At 38.6% G+C, this 20351-nt stretch overlaps 1 protein-coding gene across 2 annotated transcripts in view; it reads right to left on the bottom strand.

Moving 5' to 3' along the window:
• Nucleotides 1-647: 647 nt before the first annotated feature.
• crhr1 (corticotropin releasing hormone receptor 1) overlaps nt 648-20351 on the bottom strand; it is a gene marked incomplete at its 5' end in the record, with an annotated part of 127732 nt that continues 108028 nt past the window's right edge. For both annotated transcript variants that reach the window (XM_079379718.1, XM_079379719.1), the window contains 5 exons: nt 648-1623; nt 10577-10618; nt 16227-16362; nt 19708-19793; nt 20015-20087. In XM_079379718.1, the coding sequence (XP_079235844.1) occupies nt 1483-1623; nt 10577-10618; nt 16227-16362; nt 19708-19793; nt 20015-20087 (478 nt within the window). In that variant the 3' untranslated portion in view covers nt 648-1482. The remainder of the gene's footprint in view (nt 1624-10576; nt 10619-16226; nt 16363-19707; nt 19794-20014; nt 20088-20351) is intronic.

Below are 20351 nucleotides of genomic sequence, written 5' to 3'. Positions count from 1 at the left end.
CCGCTTGATAACTGGGAATTTATATGAAAAGGAGAGCTGGAGTGGTTAATTGAAATACATTCAATCGCCCGCTTGGCTGAGACTCCAAATGCAGGATAAAATCAAAATCCTTTCTTTCTTCTGTGATAAACCCCTTATTTAAAAGATTGTGTTATGTGTTTAGCATCGGAGTGTACCGTCTTCTACCTTAGCAGGCAGGAGAGTCTTTCATGATGTTGTTCCCTTTCCTGTGAGCTTCCTTCCTCTTTTTCCCCGGGGGTTTAGATATATCCTTGAGTCCCAGGATGCAAACAAGCTTAGAGAGCATTAACACGTACCTTTCATCTTTGTAAAAACTGTTTACAATTTTTGTACTGCTTGATATATACAGCAACAGATGTACTCATCATATCAAAGCGAAAAGTGTCCATATTGAATGAGTTTGCTCACAGAAATTATTACTGCAACAACGTGGGCAATGAAGACCAGCGAGTAAAGAATAAGAAAAAAATATAAGGGTCACAATCTGAACATCTCGGAGAAAACGCCACAAATTTGTCCCCAATATATCCAGTCAAAAGATTCAATAACAATAATGAAAGTTCACATTAAGATGTGTCAAAGATACTGTTTGTTTTCCAATTTGAAAACTGCTATTTTTTTTCTTTGATTATGTCATTTTGTTTCAAAACTCCTAAAACTATTGCACTATATGGCCAAAAGTTTGGGGACACACAAAAATGTTCTGAGCAATTAATTCCAAAACTATTGGCATTAATAAGGAGTTTATCCTCTCTAACAGCTTCCACTCTTCTGGGAAGGTTTCCAGTAGATCATTGGTCTCAAACTCAATTCCTGGAGTGCCATAGCTCTGCATAGTTTAGCTCCAACCCTAATCAAACACAATCAAGTTCTTCAGGATCACTAGAAACTTCTAAGCAGGTGTGATTGGAGCTGGTTGGAACTAAACTCTGCAGAGCTGTGGCCCTCCAGGAATTGAGTTTGAGACCACTGCAGTAGATGTTGGAATATGGATTTGATCCCATGCAGACACATGTATAGGTAACAATCGCAATACTTTTGGCCATGTAGTGTATATTCCATAGTATCTTACTCTGATAGTTAGGAATAATCTGAGCTCTCCAATGAGAGAAGACTCGAGAACAGGATGCAACATATAACTCTGTCTATTGAATAAATACACTCTGCCAGTATTTAGCAACCTTTTTTGTGTGTGTCAGGTTCCTCCCACAGTCTCCCATTGCTGTCTGAGACCACTGATGCTCTAATCTGTTTCTGAAGCAGTTTTTTCCTCTGTGTTTGGCAGATGGACCTCATTATCTCTGTACATTTCCACCCTTCATCTATGTTTCAGCAGAGGATCATACCCTGTTTGGCCCATAGCTGTTATCCCTGGGTTTTGCAGAGGACGTGGATGATTAGCAGAGGATGGAAAGAGCGGGAGCTGAAGAAACGGGGACAGATGCTTCACTTCTGCTCTGGTCAGACAGCCGATGACTGCTTGATGCTGTGGAAACTGACCCGTGTTGGAGAGGTGGGTATAGACATGGCCCGTGCCACCCGTGCCCGAATGGAGTGCTTGTCCTGCCAGCGGTGCCACCGCTTACGAACGGCTGAGCGTACCTATGGACATAGAAAGAGACGTTACCAATGATATTAAGAATTTAATGTAACTCGACTGCACAAGTTAGTGTCACTACAAGTTTTTAAGAAAATGTAGCTTATGAGGGGAAATGTAATTTAAATTAGATATTTATCAAATGAGCAGTAGTCACATACACACACACACAAACATTTTAAAAAATGTGTGTGTGCGTGTGTGTATATATATATATATATATATATATATATATATATATATATATATATATATATATATATATATATATATTAGGGCCGGGACTCGATTAAAAAAATTAATCTAATTAATTAGAGGCTTTGTAATTAATTAATCGAAATTAATCGCATTTTAATCGCATATAAATATTTGACCTGAGAACAGTGAGAAGTAAGTTTTTTTTTTTTATATGGATTTTTAAATTTCCCATCCACAGGGCCAACCAAAGCGGTCTCATCAGGTTCTTTGTCCATGTTCACTGTGGTTTGTTTTTGGCTGTTTCTCAATATGCGTTCTTCAGCGATCTTGCGTCCTTGTGTTCTCGTTCTACGTCATCATTAACCGTCGAAGTTCAGTTCCAATTCTCAAGAACGCAAGTACAGAGGATGCATGAAAGTGCCCGGATATGTTCTTGAAACTGAGGATGCATCGAGTGCAGACTTGAGAGAATCGAGCCGTTAGAAATCCCAGAAAACGCTGTGGGTGGCCGGTGTACGGAAGCCTGTAAGCTTTAAAGTTGCTCTCACAAATACTTAACGGCTCTTCAAGTTGAAAGTAAACATTTATCGTTTTGTTTTGGTTAATTTCAATAAAGTTATAAGACCCGGAGAAAGTCTGCATTTTTATTGGCATATTAAAATGAATCTTAACAGTAAAACATATAACGCTGTAAAATAAAACAATACAATTATATGAAAGTAATATCTATAATAGTATGAAATGTTTTAATAAGTTATGACATTTTGTAATATTTATTGTTCATTTATGCTGAAACTATGCGGTCAGTTAAGCAGGAATGCAGTACATCTCAATTCTCATAAGTGTGCGTTCTGTGTTCTCGCGTCCTTCCGAGTTCGTTCTTCCAAGGAAGCTTGGCAAGACCATAGACATAATAGAGAATCTCTTTATGTCTATGGGCAAGACCGGTCTCCACGAGAACGCAAGTCCGTTCTTTGCGCTAGTTGGTGCTCCAGTATAATCGGTCCGCCGAAACTCATCCAGTGAGAAACGTTCCGCGGTGCAAAAATAAGTGCGATTAAAATGTGTAAAAAAATTTTTACGCATTATTTTTGTGTAATTAATTAATCTAAATTAACGCGTTAAAGTCCCGGCCCTAATATATATATATATATATATATATATATTAGTGCTGTCAAATGATTAATTGCGATTAATCGCATCCAAAATACAAGTTTTTGTTTACATAATATATGTATGTGTACTGTGTTTTTTTTAATTATGTATAAAAAAACACACAAATACAGTATATATTTTTTTAAAATATTTACAACATATGTATATACATGTATATACATTTAAATATTTATATTATTATATTATATTATTATTTATTTTATACTATATATAATATATTTAATATATAAACAACATATGTTTCTTAAATATATAGTACATGCATGTTTTTGTATTTATATATACATAATAAACATACACAGTACACACTCATATATTATGTAAACAGAAACTTTTATTTTGGATGCGATTAATCATTTGACAGCACTAATATATATGCACACACACACACACATTTTTAAAAATGTTTTTGCGTGTGTGTGTATGTGACAGATAAATACTGCTCATTTATATATATTAGTATAGTCAAACGATTAATCGTGATTAATCGATTAATTACATACATAATTAGCAATTAATCAATTAATTACATACGTAATTCCCTTTCAGTCGGTCACTTAGCGTCATGCCAGTAACTGACGAATTGGGATCCCTACCAAAGCACCACAGATGCTGCCCCTTCCAGTGTCTTGTGCGAGCCTTCTGCACCCCTTTTTGGTGTAGGCCAGTGCTCACAACAAGAAGGCTAGTCACTGTTGTCATAGCACTACCCACTCATTGAGATTGGATAACACTGAGAAAACGTACCCGCTCCACATGGAACCGTAACGTTGTGGAAGCCTCATCCTTCACGAAGGAGGTTTTCAATTGGCACTTACACATATGGATAACTGTTTAGGTGCAAATGGAAGATTTAGAGGTGATTGTAACCCTATTGAGAGAAACACGGGCTCTGAGCTATACCGTGGAACTTATGGGATCCACTCAGGTCTCAACATATGGGACCCAGCCCTCTACTAGCTCTCATGGATTCATCTAGTGAGGGCCCGCCGCAGGTGATGGATGAGCTTGACAGGGTCTACAGTACGGACACTCTGGAGCAGTTTAAGCAAGCCGACTCTACCCGGGGCCTCTCAGTGCCTCTACCCGTTTAAGGTGAGAACACAGGAGGATACCAGCTCAACACGAAGGCTATAGAATATAGCGAACTTGTTGGGGTCGCCCAGCCTGCAGCTCAACAACTATCTGTCAGCGAGGCGCCACGCGCCAACAATTAAAAAGAATAACTGAACATAAGTTTACAAATGAAATATACTGTTTCAGTTATTACTACATAAAATAAAAAAAATTAAAAAATTGAGGACTTTGCCTCCTCTTTTCACTTTCACTGTTCAGAACACCACCGCACACCACTGATATATATATATATATATATATATATATATATATATATACACAGTCATGGCCAAAAATATCGGCACCCTTGGTAAATATGATCTAAGAAGGCTGTGAAAATTAATCTGCATTGTTAATCCTTTTGATCTTTTAATAAAAAAAAAAATCACAAAAATCTAACCTTTTATTGGATAATAAGAATTTAAAATTTATATATATATATATATATATATATATATATATATATATATACATACATACACCGCCCTTATTAGTACTAATACTATATTATTAGTACTAAAATATATATATATATATATTAGTAGTGTATATCTATATTTGTTCATGTTGCTTTATATATGTGTAGTTTTATTAGTACAACAGGTATAAAAATTTAAATGAGTATTGCCGTTTTATTGAAGCTCTGAATACCAAGTCAAATAAGGTGGAAATTAAAGACAAATGACATAAAAGCAGACAGACAAATTGTGGTTTAAACAAACCATGGCTTTAAAAGTGACTTTACAGTCATTAGACATCATTCATTAATTACACTAATGTATAGTTCTGTCAGTCATCTGTCAAACATGCCAACAGAGCACAGCATGTGTTTTCTGTCAAACATGTCACCTGTCATGCTACTGGTCCTAGAGTTTGCACTACATTAACCTTATCAGGTATAGTAGGCAATATATATATATATATATATATATTTACAGCTCTGGGTTCTCATATCTTCCTGTTTAAATGTAATAAACACATCCAAACTTCTAATAAATTATTGAAAAATGTAGTGACTTGTTATCTTTGTTCAAAAATATTAAATAAAAAATATAAATGTATTTCAGAAATATATATATTTATTTTTAAAAATTGTTTCTAAAAAATGAAATATACGTTAGTTAAAATTTTGGCAAGAAAAATCAAGATCAAAAAGAAAAACATCACACATCATGCACATAACAATCCCACACGTAGCATCATTTTCATAGCGAAGAGTAATATAATCATGATTAATAATATTCTGCCTTGAGAGAGAAAGAGTGAGAGCAGGTGAGCATGTGTTTATGTGGGCGGACGTGTATGTGTGACAGGGAAAGAGGAAAGAAATGCATATCCGTGTGGGCACATGTGTCAAAGACTGTGAGTGTGTATGAGGAGCATAAACGTCAGAGAAAAGCCGTTTAATTTTCAATGTTATCTATACTGCATATACCATCTGAAGAGAGAGGGTTTATATTCTACATATATGAAGATGAAACCAATTTCATGCAGCTTGTATATATTTTACACTGATCTGAGAGCAGTTTGGTTGCTTTGCTAATGGATCAGATCTGGATTTAGAGTGGCAGGACTGGTCAAAGGTCAGCAGTAAACCTCTGCTCCCAGCAAAAAAAAAAAGATCTGAACATCCGGATGATTAACATTTAAATCAAACCAGTGTGATATATGCCACCAACGAAAAGCTACATTGTTTTCATACTCAGCATTCTATCACAGCAACCAGGGACTTCTCTCCTAAGCAGCTAAATTTATGGCATTTCCTTAATCTATGCTGTCAGCAAAGGTTGAAATTGTTACAGTCCTTTGACAACTAAAATGCCAAATACAGTTTAAATACAGAGGAAATACGCCTGTGGTCATATGAAAAAAACCTGGACCGCTTTAGACAGTAATTCGGAGGGGGCCGTTTCACTGAATCAATGTGTTGGCTCTTAGAAAGACTGTAAAAGGCCTCACTCTCTGCAAATCAATCAGATGAATGTCGGTGTAAACATTTAAACCTCCTCTCTGTCTCCAACTCATTCAATACACTTTGTAGGGCGGCCTGTCTTTGAAGCAGTCAACAGACACATATTTGTCAGCGCTCCAGTGCGCTATAGACAGTGTATGACTTCCACGCCTGTTGCTCTCTCACCAGATTAGGTTTTTGATTCGAAGTCACCAAAGCTTGTCAACAATGCTGCTGCTGAAATTTAAACCAGTAAACACTTCACAATCAGAAAAACATTTAAAATTTCCAAACATGTTTAGAATTCAAATCACTGTGATTTAAGCTCAGGAGCTGAATGATGCCATATTGATCAGAATTATATAGACTTATATACATAATACAGTGTATACAAGCACATACACATACATTATATATTACAGTATATGTGTTGCATATGTAAATGTGTGTGTGTGTGTGTGTGTGTGTGTGTATAATATAATAAAATATAATACCACTAGTAAAAATGGTTCTATTTAGAATTTTTTTAAATGATCATCCAATAAAGTTTAATAAAAAATAAAGAAAGAAAGAAAAATAATAAAAATGTAAAAAATAAAAAATAATTTAAAAATAATTTAAAAAACAATACAAAATTATCATATGTCTATATATATTCTATATAATATGATTCAGGGTATGTATGGAGAGTGGCATTGTATATATATATATATATATATATATACTGTATATATATATATATCATGTAATGAAGAAAAGACAATCTGCCATGTCATTATGATTTTGTGGAACTATGGGTTCGAGAGGCCATATATTCCTGAAATAAATTTGAAACTGAAACTGAAACATATAATATATATATAAAACAAAAAGGCACTCACACACTGAATGCAACTTCTTTGATAATTAAATTGCATAATTATTGTAGGTAAACAAAATAACACATTTTTGTCACTATGTTTTCCTCATATGTTTTACTTGCCATGCTGCTTGAAAGTTTGTGAACCCTTTAGAATTTTCTATATTTATGAATAAATATGACCCAAAACATCATCAGATTTTCATATAAGTCCCGAAAGTAGACAAAGAGAACCAAATCAAACAAGTGAGGGAAAAATATTTTATTTGTCATTTATTTATTGAGAAAAATGATCCAGTGTTACATATCTGTGTGTTGCAAAATTACCTATGTGAATATTTGCTTTCAGTATCTGGTGTGACCTCCTTTTGCTGCAGTAACTGAAGGTAAAGTTTCTTGTAAATGTTGATCAGTCCTGTAGAATAACATGTAGGAGTTTTATCCCATTCCTTAGTGCAGAACCACTTAAATTCTGTGATGTTGGTGGGTTTCCTCCAATGAACTGCTTGCTTAGGTCCTTCCACAACATTTTAATTGGATTAAGGTTTGGACTCAAACTTAGCCATTCCAAAACATTAACTTTGTTCTTCTTTAACCATTCTTTAGTAGAATGACTTGTGTGCTTGGGGTTGTTGTCTAGCTGCATGACCCACGTTCTCTTGAGACTGTTCTTAAACAGATGTTCTGGTGTTTTCCTTTAGAATTTGCTGGAATAATTCAGAATTCATTGTTCTATCAATGATGGCAGGCTGTCCTGGCCAAGATGCAGCAAAACAGGCCCAAGCCATGATACTATCACCACTGTGTTTCACAGAAGGGATGAGATTCTTAAGCTGGAATACAGTGTGTTCTTTTCTCCAAACATAATAGATTCTCGTTTAAACCAATAAGTTCTATTTTGGTTTCATCCATCCATTAAACTTTTCTCCAATAGTCCTCTTGCTTGTCCACATGATCTTTAGCAAGCAATTTTCTTTTTGAAGAACAGTGGCTTTTTTCTTGCAACTCTGCCATGATGGGCTCATGAACATTAACATTAACATTAGCCAATGAGAAAGGCCTTTAGTTGCGTAGAAGTTACCCTGGGAACTTTTGCAACCCTGCAGACTATAACACGTTCTGCTTTGAGTGATCTTTGTTGGTCGACCACTTCTCAGGAAGGTAACAGTGGTCTTGAATTTCCTCAATTTGTACACAATCTGTCTGACTGTGGATTTGTGGAGTCCAAACTCTTTAGAGTTGGTTTTGTAACCTTTTCTAACCTGATGAGCAACATCAACTCTTTTCCGAGGTCCTCAGTAATCTCTTTTGTTTGTGACATGATTCACTTCCACAAACATGATCAGACTTTGGTAGATCCCTGTTCTTTGAATAAAACAGGTCACGTACTGACATTTGATAGTCATTGCACTGACTGAAAACACCTCTGTACAGATGGACTCTAATTTCACCTTTAAATGAACTGCTAATCCAAGAGATTCAAATACTTTTGCCACTCACATATATGCAATATTGGATAATTTTCCTCAATAAATAAATGACAAAGAAAATATTTATGTCTGTTGCTTGATTGGGTTCCCTTTGTCTACTTTTAGGACATGTGTGAAAATGTTTTGGGTCATATTTATGCATAAATATAGAAAATTCTAAAGGGTTCACAAACGTTCCAGCAGCATTGTGTATATATATATATACTCTGAGTGGCCACACTTTGACCAGACATGAAACAGTTGCTGGCAGCCTATGGCACAGTATGAACAGTTGCCTATGCCCATGAGGGTCAAAGTTTAGTCTCCACAGTAGATCAGAAGTGAACAGCGGGGCTCTAGTGCTGTATGTAATTAACCTTGGTGGTGGGTGTCAAGTGGGGGTTTCAGAAGATGAGTCTGGGAGGTCAAACTCATGCCGGGCGATGAAAAATCAATCTAGAGAAGAAATTTCGGACTTTGCTCTTTTTCTGTATTTCTTTAAAAGCGTAAAACCCCTTGGGTCAGTGACTGCTGACACTTAAAGCAATGTTTGAAATACAGCTTTCAGAGTATTTGCTGAAAATAATCCCCGACATTCACTTTTTTTTGTCAGCTCACACAAGCATGACAGTCAAACGGCGCTTAAGTACACAACTGTAACTGCGGCAGTATAGACCGAGATTATTTCATGGCTGTTTGCCATCTATTTATAATCTTAAAAATGTACATATTAAATATCACAATTTCCATACTCTTTTCAACCATTCCTTCTAATTTAGCTTTAAAACCTGACCTTAAAATAAACTGCACTGGTTTGTCTGTCAAACTTGACATATGAAGCATCATGATGGTCTTGTTATGGAATGTAATTAAGATACGAGAGGTTAGTGAATGGAGTTTTGTTTGTTTGTTTGTTCCTGAAACCAGCCACTAATACTGAAAATGCAGACTCTATTTTTTGTCTTCTAAAGTCATACTTAGTGTTTCAACATAACAAAGGATACAAATGCTAACGCTTTCTGTTTTTTGTTTTTTTTGTGCAAAGATGAACTGCATTTTAAGATATTTATTCAAAAATCATGGTACATCAGTGAAAAAGCAAACTCATAAAGACATTTAGTTTGACGGACATAAATAGAGTAACCATGTTTTAAAAGAAGTAGACCTGGTTAAGTAAATGCTGTTTAGCTGTCAGTTATTATAGCTACGCTCAAACTTCACTGATTCTCATGTGTATTATGACTTGACAGGTTAAAATCGTGAATAAAATGTCAATATTTTCTGTGAATAAAGACTTAAATTTTGGTCCATTTCTCTCCTAAAGCAACTCAAATTCAAAAAACTATGATGCAACACATTGAGAGAAAGTGACCATCTGGCTGAAAGAAAGTGCTTTACTGTACTTCCATGTCAGATCATTGTTATTGCAGCTGTAATTTAGTACCACAGGCTTTTTAGTTCTGAACATATTTGGGTAGCCAGCCAAAAGCACCTTCTGAAGTATCACAACGCGATGACATTGGTATTTTTTGGAGGTCTTGTGTCTGACATTGCGGTGTGCCTTTCATATGTACCGGGAACAGATCAATGTTATCACTTTGACTTTAAGGAACACTGTACGTTCTGCTTTGCTCGTGTATTCTGATATCTATCTGTGATTCAGGGTGACCTCAGATCAAGCCCCAGACTTTCTGCTTGCCTTGAACATGTTCATTGGCTAAAATGACAAACAAATCAGCCCAGACAGATCCTTTTATAGCACCTGTAAGCGTGTGCTTAAGATGTGCTTGCGTTTGCGATTTGGGCACGGCGCTAAAGAGGAACATTTTGGCTGGAAGTTCCCAAAGGTTTACTGTCCTTTTCAAAGGGCATGTAATACAAGCCAGATTTAGACTTCGCAGGAATGAATATTTTATGAGCGGAGTCAGTTTTTATAGTTATCGACTGCCAAAAAGGTGGTTTTGGGTTAATGGTGAGTCAGGAGGGTCTCGATGTAATTCTTTTTTTGGCCGGGTCTCATTGGACAGCCATGGCTGAAGAAATCTGAATTGCCCAAATTACTAAGACTGTTTGCATTGCACTTCAAAGAACAGACCCATTACTTTAGTAGAGCGGTGCCCCTAAGAGTCAAAAACAGAGGGCATTTTTGGGTAAAAAGAAGAAGAACATTAGGAAAAGAGCTTTCTTACCTCACTGTTCAAAAAGCAGTAGAACACTGACACAAAAAAGCCCTGTAAAGACAAAAAGAGAATGAGAGACATTTACAATTACAAGAAAAAAAAATCTAAATAACAAACAAATTTCCCTTTTGTAAAGTCAGCATAAAACAGGGTTCACAACCCATTTATCTGAGGTATTTTCAAGTGAAATGGAATATTCACTGTGACAAATGGAACAAATGGAAATAATTTCAACCCTGTTACAATTATTAACTGTCAATCATAAATGAATCACTATCAAATCATTTTAATACTTAGTGTGTCTGGGTTACAATAATAAAACATGAGTGTGCCAAATAGCAGGCTCTGAAAGCAAAAGTCTAATTTCTGTGTAACCTTCAAAAGGGAAATCTGTGCCAATTACATCATCAAGGAAAAAAAAAATTCTATAATACATATCCTATCAAAAAAAAAAAAAAAAAAGAAAGTGTACTGTATATGCTTTTGTAAAGAGGAGAAACAATCATCGACATTTCCCTAACTGATATGAAATGCATAGACTATAGATCTGAGATCTGATAATCTTGACCCCCTAGACTATTCCTAATAAAGGAATTTGTATAAACCAATAAATGGTTTTACTGTCATTATGGTTACATAACATCCTCTTTTTTTCTGGCATGGTATTTTGCAGAGGAACTGGTAAACCTCTGTTAATGCCCACAGTAGAAGCATTTTTTTCAGTTTCAGTTTTTTTTTCCACCCATGAAAAATATTTTTTTTTAAAGCTAAATTAAATTAAATATGACCTCACGTTGTTCTAATCATGTTTACACACTGCCTCTGAAATGTTCGTCCGCCATAAAAAAATTGGACCAGGTTCGATTTTCTGCGTTTTCACATCCGTAGCAAGCGTTTTGATATGAAAAGATGACAAATACAAAAAGTACGAAAAACGCATACGAAAATTTCGTATAAGTGTGCAAGGATCTTAAATGTGGAATAGACAGAGGTAGAACCAATATGGGCAATATTGCAGTTGTCACATGTTATACAGTATTGTTTTGGATTATCTATTATCAAATCTTTTTTTTTTTAACTGTTTTTTTATTTTTATCAATGATTTTACATTCTTTCATCTATCTGATCCAGCCTGTGCCAAAATTAACCAAAACAAGCAGTTTGCATTAAACCATTTAACATGTTTTACTAGCATGACCACCCGGAAGTTCAGTTCCTCTTCAGGAACTCGAGCTGCATCAGGAGACGCTTTGGAGAACACCTACAGCGTAACCGGCTCTGAATACCAATGAAATCTGTCCAATGGATGGGAGGGACGTCACGGGCGAGGTGACGTAATGACCAGCTGGTATAAAAGCACGTGCTGTGAAACCGGCGTCAGCTTTCTGTCATTCAGCAAGTGCTCTGTGTTTCTGTTAGTCTTATTTACTGTTGTCTGTCTTTAGCTATGGCTAAGAAGAGCCAGTTTAAGGCTTGGAATATGGGAGAAGCGCAATACGAGCTGTGTGTTCCTCCCTGCAGATGTTTTTTTTGTGTATGCGGGGGATACACACAGCTTGTGTGTGTTGGCGATCCCGCGCTGCCCGCTTCCACTGAGGCGGAGCGGAGGCGGTGCTCGTGGGGTTCGCGGCGGGATCTGATGGAGGGATCGGAGACGAGCGAGTCTCTATCTCCATCCTCACCTGTCAGATCCCATGACCGCTCCTCGAGTTCGGAAGCCCGCCTCGTGCTTACTTCCCCTCGGGCAGTGGCGTCGGCGTTTCTCGTGTCTTCCTCCGAGGAGGTTGACATGGGAAGCGTCGAGCATGTTGCACCCACTCTGTTAACCCAATATGAGGAGCTTGTGGAGTGGCTTGTTGAACCGCAGAGAGGGTGTTCTGCGTTTTCTGCGGTTTCAGACTCGCCTCCACATCCGAGCCTGTCTTTTTTTCCCCCTACCTCCACACTGAGGTGTCGAGGTCGTAGGGAAAACAATTCGGGCCGCCTCTTCGTCCCCTCTTTTGATTACTACGGTAATGTGATGGGGACGAGTGAGCGCAGTCACAGAGCGATGCCGCGTGTGGAACAGACGCTTGCGAGCTATCTGTCCCCTGACGCTGCGTCGTCTCTGAAGGCAAGGGGTACGCGGCAGCAGGTCGGGCTGGCTTATGTCTGCACGCCATGGTGGTGTTGCGGGCATGCCAGGCTGACCTGCTCAAGGAGTTGGATGAGGGTGGGGGTTTCTCCATCGCCGCTCTCTAGCTCACGGGGCTGCTGGGCGAGAGCAGCCCCTGCCGCGTGCTGGCTCCTCGTATAGGCAAGCTCGCCCCTGCTGGAGCAGGTCGGGGCGGTAAGAAGAGTGCGCGGTCAAGGACCACAGCGTACGGTGCTCGTCTTCCCCCAGTGCCCTCGGGAGATTGTTCTGCCAACCCTGCCACCTATGGTGCTTCAGGGCGCAGCGGTCTCCAGCGAGCATCTCAGTCTCTTCCGCCCAGTACCGTAGTGGAGCTGAGATGCTCGCCACCCCTTCGGGGGTCTCTAGAGCAGCTAGTTCGGTCGTTCCCTGCCGGTGCGCCGCTTCAGGGCACCGACTGGTTCCCTTAGTAGACTATTTCACAGTGTGGAAACTATTGCCAAATGTGTCTCGATGGGTCCTGCGCACTGTAGAGAGAGGCTACAGAATCCAGTTCGATTCTCGTTCGCCTCAATTCAACGGGGTGAATTCCATGTTCGTGGGCCCCGAGCAGGCTCTGGTAATGGAACAAGAGGTAGATACTCTCTTAAGGAAGGAAGCCATCAAGGTGGGTCCTCCTTACGAAGAGAGTCCGGGTTCTACAGCCAGTACTTCATAGTTCCAAGGAGGATGGAGGATTGCGTCCCTTCTTAGATCTGCATCATTTGAACCGCTCAGTCTGCTAGACTGAAGTTCAAGATGCTCAGGTAAGTATCTCAGATCAAGTCCGAGGACTGGTTTGACACGTAGATCTAAAGGATGCATACTTCCAAGTCTCCATCCTTCCCACTCACAGGAAGTTCCTGAGGTTTGCTTTCGGGGGCAAAGCTTACCAATATCGGGTACTTCCCTTCGGCCTAGCACTCTCACCCCACACTTTTACGAGTGTGTGGGCGCCGCATTAGCTCCGCTGAGGCTACGGGGCGTCCGCATACTCAATTACATCGACTATTGGTTGATTCTCGCTCAATCAGAGCGGAGGGCGGCTCAACATTGAGATGTTGTTCTCGCTCGCTTAAAAGTGTTGGGGTTAAGACTGAACCCCAAGAAAAGTGTGCTTTCTCCATTAAAGAGAACCACTTATCTGGGGGTGGTTGGGATTCGACCACAGTGCAGGCACATATGTCTCCTGCTCGGATCGAGTCAATCCTCACGAGAGTCAGGAGGGTGAAAGAAGGCCAGTCACTCACTGTCAAGCAGTTTCAGATACTGCTGGCAGCTGCGTCCAAGGTGATACCTATTGGCCTGCTGTAATTGGTACAGCATTGGTACAGTGGTGGCGCAAGACCAAGGGGTTCTCCCCGAGGGGGGAACCCGCTTTACATGATCAAGGTCACGCGGCGGTGTGTCTACGTGCCTTGGACGTGTGGCGACAACCTTGGTTCTTGTCCCTGGGCCTGATGTTGGGAGCTCCGTGTCGCCGCGTACGCTAGAGACGGACGCATCCTTCACCGGTCATCTCGCTTGGTCAGCGAAATGCTGGCCGTGTTTCAGGCTCTGAAATACCTTCTCCCAGACCGAAGAGGTTGCCATGTATTAGTTTGCACCAACAACACATCGGTGGTCTCTTATAGCAACCACCAAGGAGGTCTGCGTTTCGCGCCCCCTGTACAGGCTGGTGCACCAGATCCCTGCGTGGGCTATGAGGCTGAGCTCTCCTGGTTGGTCGAGCTGGCATTGCTCCCCTCAACTTTGAGGGTCACCTTGAGCATGCCGCTCCCTTCTGAGCGTCTGAGTTCCCTCTCATGCTGAGAGTTAAGTGCTCCGCTCTCCAGAGCTCTGCCTTGGTAGAGCTAGCATTGCTCCCCTCACTTTAGAGGGTCGCCTATGAGCATGCTGCTTCCTCCCGGCTCTCCTGTTGGTAGAGCTGGCATTTTTCCCCTCAACTTAGAGGGTCACCTTGAGCATACGCCCTGAAGTGGAGACCCTTCACTTCATGGTGCGGAGATCGCCAGCTCGACCCAGTTAACTGCCCGGTAGGTACAGTGCTGGAGTTCCTGCAGGCGCGACTCTCCACAGGGTTAGCCCACTCCACCTTGAAGGTCTATGTGGTGGCAATCTCGGCTGACCACACCCCTCCTGGTGGACTGACAGTGGGCAGACAACCCCTAGTTACACGTTTCCTCTGTGGTGCACTGAGGCAGTCAGTTCGTGGATGCCACTCAGATGGCCTATGAGTCTTCTGACCTCCCCTCGCCATGGGAGTCAGAGCTCATTCCATGAGGAGTGTGGCGGCCTCCAAGGCCTTTCTTGCAGATGTCCCTATCCAGGACATCTGCAACGCTGCGGGATGGTCTACGCCCCTGACCTTGTCAGGTTTTATGGCCTAGACATACGAGCCACTCCAGGTTTTCCGTTCCTCGCCTTAGCTGTGCTCCGTTGGATACACACAGGGCAGGGACTTGGAAGTCTGGTGCCGTGGGTATCTCGTTCCCCAAAGCATCTCCTGATGCAGCTCGAGTTCCTGAAGAGGAACGTCTTAGGTTACGTATGTAACCCCAGTTCCTCGAAGGAACGAGACGCTGCGCCGCGAGGCCACACTTCCGGCATCCCTGCCAGCGCTTGCTTCATTCTAGAAGCTGACGCCGGTTTCACCGCACGTGCTTTTATACCAGCTGGTCATTACGTCACCTCGCCCATGACTTCCCTCCCTTCCATTGGACAGATTTCATTGGTATTCAGAGCCGGTTACGCTGTAGGCATTCCCCAAAGCGTCTCCTGACGCAGCGTCTCGTTCCTTCGAGGAACTGGGGTTACATACGTAACCCAAGACGTTTTCCCCACAGATGAACTGTCATCCCCATGAGGAGTAGGACAGATGTGGGAGCAGATGAATCTGTGGAAAACATGGCTTCGACATGCGTGAGAGACCCCTGGGGCACGCCAGGAAGCAAATGGTGCAAATCAGGGGACAGAGTTGACCTTGTGTGCTTCGGATGACATGGTGGACTGTAAAAATGTACCACAAGGAAATCGAACGAGGATTTCCGAACATGTGGGTAAGATTAATTAGAACACTAAATCTCGAAACACGCGCATTTAGTTGTGCAAACTGATTGTTTTTGTGAAAACAAAAGTCTTTAGTGAATCTGGGGTGAATACACTAAACAGCTGCACCACTTTAGCATGTGATGTTTCAGCACAAAACCTGCATCTTATACACTAAGCACCTGCAATCCAGTTTAAGCAAGCATTAAATGCACTTAAATAGCACTGCACCCTATTTAGATTCAGTCACTGTCATTATTTTCTATGCAAATTAGGCTTATTATACAATGCGTCTTATTCACAAACTTCAGCACTTTTTGTAAAAGACAGCATGTGCAAATAAACAACTCTATCAGCAATTTACTCTTAGTGAATTTCCACCTCTAAATATTAGTCATAAATATTAGTTTCTGGTCTGCTTTAACACAATTAATCATGGTCAAAACTGTTTTTGCTCACCTGAAAGGACTCTAGGAAAGAGTTGAAGTAGATGAAGACAATCTGTGAGATCTCATCCTCGCCTGGGTTGACAAAGAACAGCATGTATGTGATGCCTAGCAGCGGCAGAAGAACCAGTGTGGCCTTTACTGCTTTCCTGTGAGAGTCAGAGACGTAGAGATGATCAGTGATTAATTCATAAATTGTGAGGGCCCGGGACAAAGCGGGGTGACCAATCCGGCAAGTGATTAGAGGAGGGAGAGGTAACGGAGCATTCGCGCAATCACATTGGTGGGCCAACATTTGTGATTAGCAGCTTGCATAAATTACATTTATAGTATGCACATATACTCCAAAATAACATGGGTTATTTTATTTAATTTTATTTCTTTTTTTTTGTGCTTTCAGTGCTGCCCACTTGCATTCCTTTGGTAAAATACAGTTGGGCAAAAAGTATTTAGTCAGCCACCAATTGTGCAAGTTCTCCCACTTAAAAAGATGAGAGAGGCCTGTAATTTACATCATAGGTACACTTCAACTATGAGAGACAGAATGGGGGGAAAGAATCCAGGAAATCACATTGTCTGATTACCATAGAAATAACACCTCCAAAACCTGGCATGGATAACACGCATATCTAATTTACTACTTTTATTATTATTTTATATTAAAGGGAATACAATTATTGACATTATCATTATACGCGCTTTTTCGTGAAATATATGCAAGCTACAGTTCAGCACAAACAACTTTCATTGGTGTGGGAGGAGGGGGATCCCCCAAATGAGGTGCCAGATCAGATTTCAGGGTGGTGGATTCAGATCCGTCTTGTTCTGGCACAAATGAAGCCCTGGAGATTGTAATACAGAAACTAAACTCATAAATAAAAGTCATGTTGGAGTATTACAAGAAAATAATACTACTTTAGTCTTTCTACTCACTTTTCCCAACTACACTGAACAAAATGGTACTAAATCAAACAATTTATTTCAGCTACATTTAAATAATAATAATAATAAAAAAGTGAAAGTTAGTCAGCTACATTTGTTTATTTAAATGTAACTAAAATAAATTGATCGCAACCACTTACCTTAAATTTATTTTACCTTAAATTCAATGAATCAATTTCTTTTTTTTCAGTGCATGTTTCCAAAACACTCCCTCTGTTTGCCATTGGTCAGGCACACAGACAGTCCCACCCAAACTCATGTTATTGCTAGAGCCAAAAATACACACAGATTTACGATATTTTAAAGATATTTTAAGACTTTAAAAAAGGCTGTAAAATGAAAGATCTACGATTTTAAAAGAAAAAAAGTTGAAAAAGGAAATAATAATTTACATTTTATTTTATACTCTGGTCGACATTTCCATCACACTACGTCTTTTTATTTATTTATTTATTTATTTTTAAATCATATACTCTAAATATATAAAAAAATGTTTTTTAGGAAATTATAATTTAATTTAATTTAATTTAATTTAATTTAATTTAATTTAATTTAATTTAATTTAATTTAATTTAATTTAATTTAATTTAATTTAATTTAATTTGGCATGCCAGATATTCAATATGCAAAAATAATCATCCAATTAAAATCACATTTAACAAACAAACTTTAGTTTATTTTACAAATTGAGATATACAACAACAAAAAAAAGAAGAAAAAAAAAAAGATTAATTTGATATTTTTTGCCCAGTAGTGCCTGAATAATGTTACACAGAGTAATGTCACAGCAGCTAATATACAAAGAGTTCAACAGGATGACACTGAGATGAATTCGGTTTAAGCAGTATGTATTGTATTTGCTATGGGCCACTGACTGTGACTGTCAAAGACATTAGTCATAGCTATGAGCACCACACACACACACACACAGGTACACAAAAAACACTCTCCCCTCTCTCCTCAGTATACATCAATCATCCAAACGATCATCCATCAATCCCTACCTCCCTTATTCACGCCACAATTTTGACACAGCACACTAACAGCTTATTATAAAGTTCCAGAACCCAGAACAAACAGCAAACACCTCTAAATTCAGCATCTCAATCCGCTCATCCTTCTCCATCTTTATGGTTCCCCACAGGAAAGACAAATCTCTTTAAGATCTCTTTAAAGGTGAAGTATGTAATGTTTTGGATGTTAAAATACAATCTCGGATCGCAGTTTAAAATGCAGAGACAGCTACAAGCAAGCCCATAAAGTAGGAGGATTTTCCTATATAGTGTAAACACTGTGTTCTTATTAAAACTGCTCGGTTTGTCTGAGCATCCCATCACAGCATCATTAGCTTGCACAATAGTGTTATGCTTTCCAGATTTATTTTACAGCTTTTTTAATTTTACAGCATTTTACAAACTTTTACTGCATGCAACTGTTGCCTTGCATCTACTATACATTTATGTCTGTTATTATTTCTCATAAGGAATTTTAGGATAAGCATCTGCAAAATGATACCCCAGCTGGGCCCAAATAGTCTGTTTCTTTGCATCTTACAAAATTTACAAAAATTCTGGCTTTAAAAAGTGTAAAATACAATACCGTTCAAAAGTTTGGGGTTAGTATGATTTTTATTTTTAAAAAGAAAAGAAATGGGATGATAAGCAATTGACAGAAATTTATAGTGTTTCAAAAGATTTCATTTGAAATAAATGCTGTTCTTTTAAACTTTCTATTTATCAAAGAATCCTGATTGTTTCCACAGTAATATTAAGCAGCACAACTCTCTTTTAGCATTAATAATAAGAAGAAATGTTTCCTGAGCACCAAATCAGCATATTAGTATGTTTTTTGACTGGAGTAATGATGCTGAAAATTCAGCTTTGCTTTCACAGGAATAAATTATATTTTGAAGTAAATTAAAAAAGAAACATCAATTTTATAGTGTAATAATATTTCACAACATTTTTACTATATATACTGTATATATATATATATATATATATATAGTGTTGTCAAACGAAACGTTTTTGTTTACATAACATATGCGTGCGTACTGTGTATATTTATTATGTATATATAAAGATTCACACATACAGTATATATTTTGAAAATATTTACATGTATTTACATGTATATATTTATATTCATACAATTTATATTATAAATAAATATATTTAATATATAAACATTACATATTTTCCTTAAATATATACATGCATGTGTTTGCATTTATATACACATAATAAATATACACAGTACACACACATATATTATGTGAACAAAAACTTTTATTTTGGATACGATTAACCGTTTGACAGCACTAATATATAATATATATTCTTTGATCAAATAAATGCAGCCTTGTTATGCATAAAAACATTTTTAAAGTCATACTAACCTCAAACCTTTGCATGGTGGTGTGTGTTAAAAGCTGCTCATTTGGTAGCTAACATTAACCAAACTGAAATTAATACTCAAGTGGTGGGGAGATTCTCCTGGGCTAGCAAAAAACATTCCTCTGGGATCTGTTAGTGCTGAATAGTCTGCCTCACCTGTACTGAATGGTCTCTGAGGTGGTGGAGGCCCTCAGTTTAGTCATCAGGATCCTCACAATGTTGAAGAGAAAAATGAAGTTAATCTAAAGATGGAGAGAGGTAGAGAAAAAGCACTCGATTTTGCATACTTGAATGCCAGATATGAATTATCAATTGAGATTACAAACATAAATCACGAGAAATGTAATAAGATTTGTGAAAGGGGAAGCACCAAACAAATAAAAAATGCTAAATGACCTGCACACACCAAATCTCATGAAACATTTGTGTAATTGGGTAGAGAATCCAAAATGTGCTGACTCACCAGTAGGACCAGGATCATGGGACCCTGATAAATATAATCAGTGTAAATGCCGGCCCGCTTCCCAAACCAGCACCTGCAAAGACAGAATTATTATACATGCACATCACCAAGCCCAGATAATTATTATACGGTATATATTATATTTTGACCCAATTTCTTCAGATACGGCGTGACTTTGAGATAATTATTTATTATTATAGCACAATGATTAGTAAAGTGTATCTAGTAAAGTGATTAAAGAAGATCCACTGGAAAGAAGCTTTTCTATATATATTTATATATATATATATATATAAAGAAACAAAGCAAGGAAGGGAAGCCAGCAAGTGTGTCCCTT

The sequence above is a fragment of the Barbus barbus genome (assembly GCF_936440315.1).
Source record: "Barbus barbus genome assembly, chromosome: 3".
In the NCBI taxonomy this organism is placed as follows: domain Eukaryota; kingdom Metazoa; phylum Chordata; class Actinopteri; order Cypriniformes; family Cyprinidae; genus Barbus; species Barbus barbus.
This window is presented reverse-complemented; position numbering and strand designations above follow the sequence as displayed.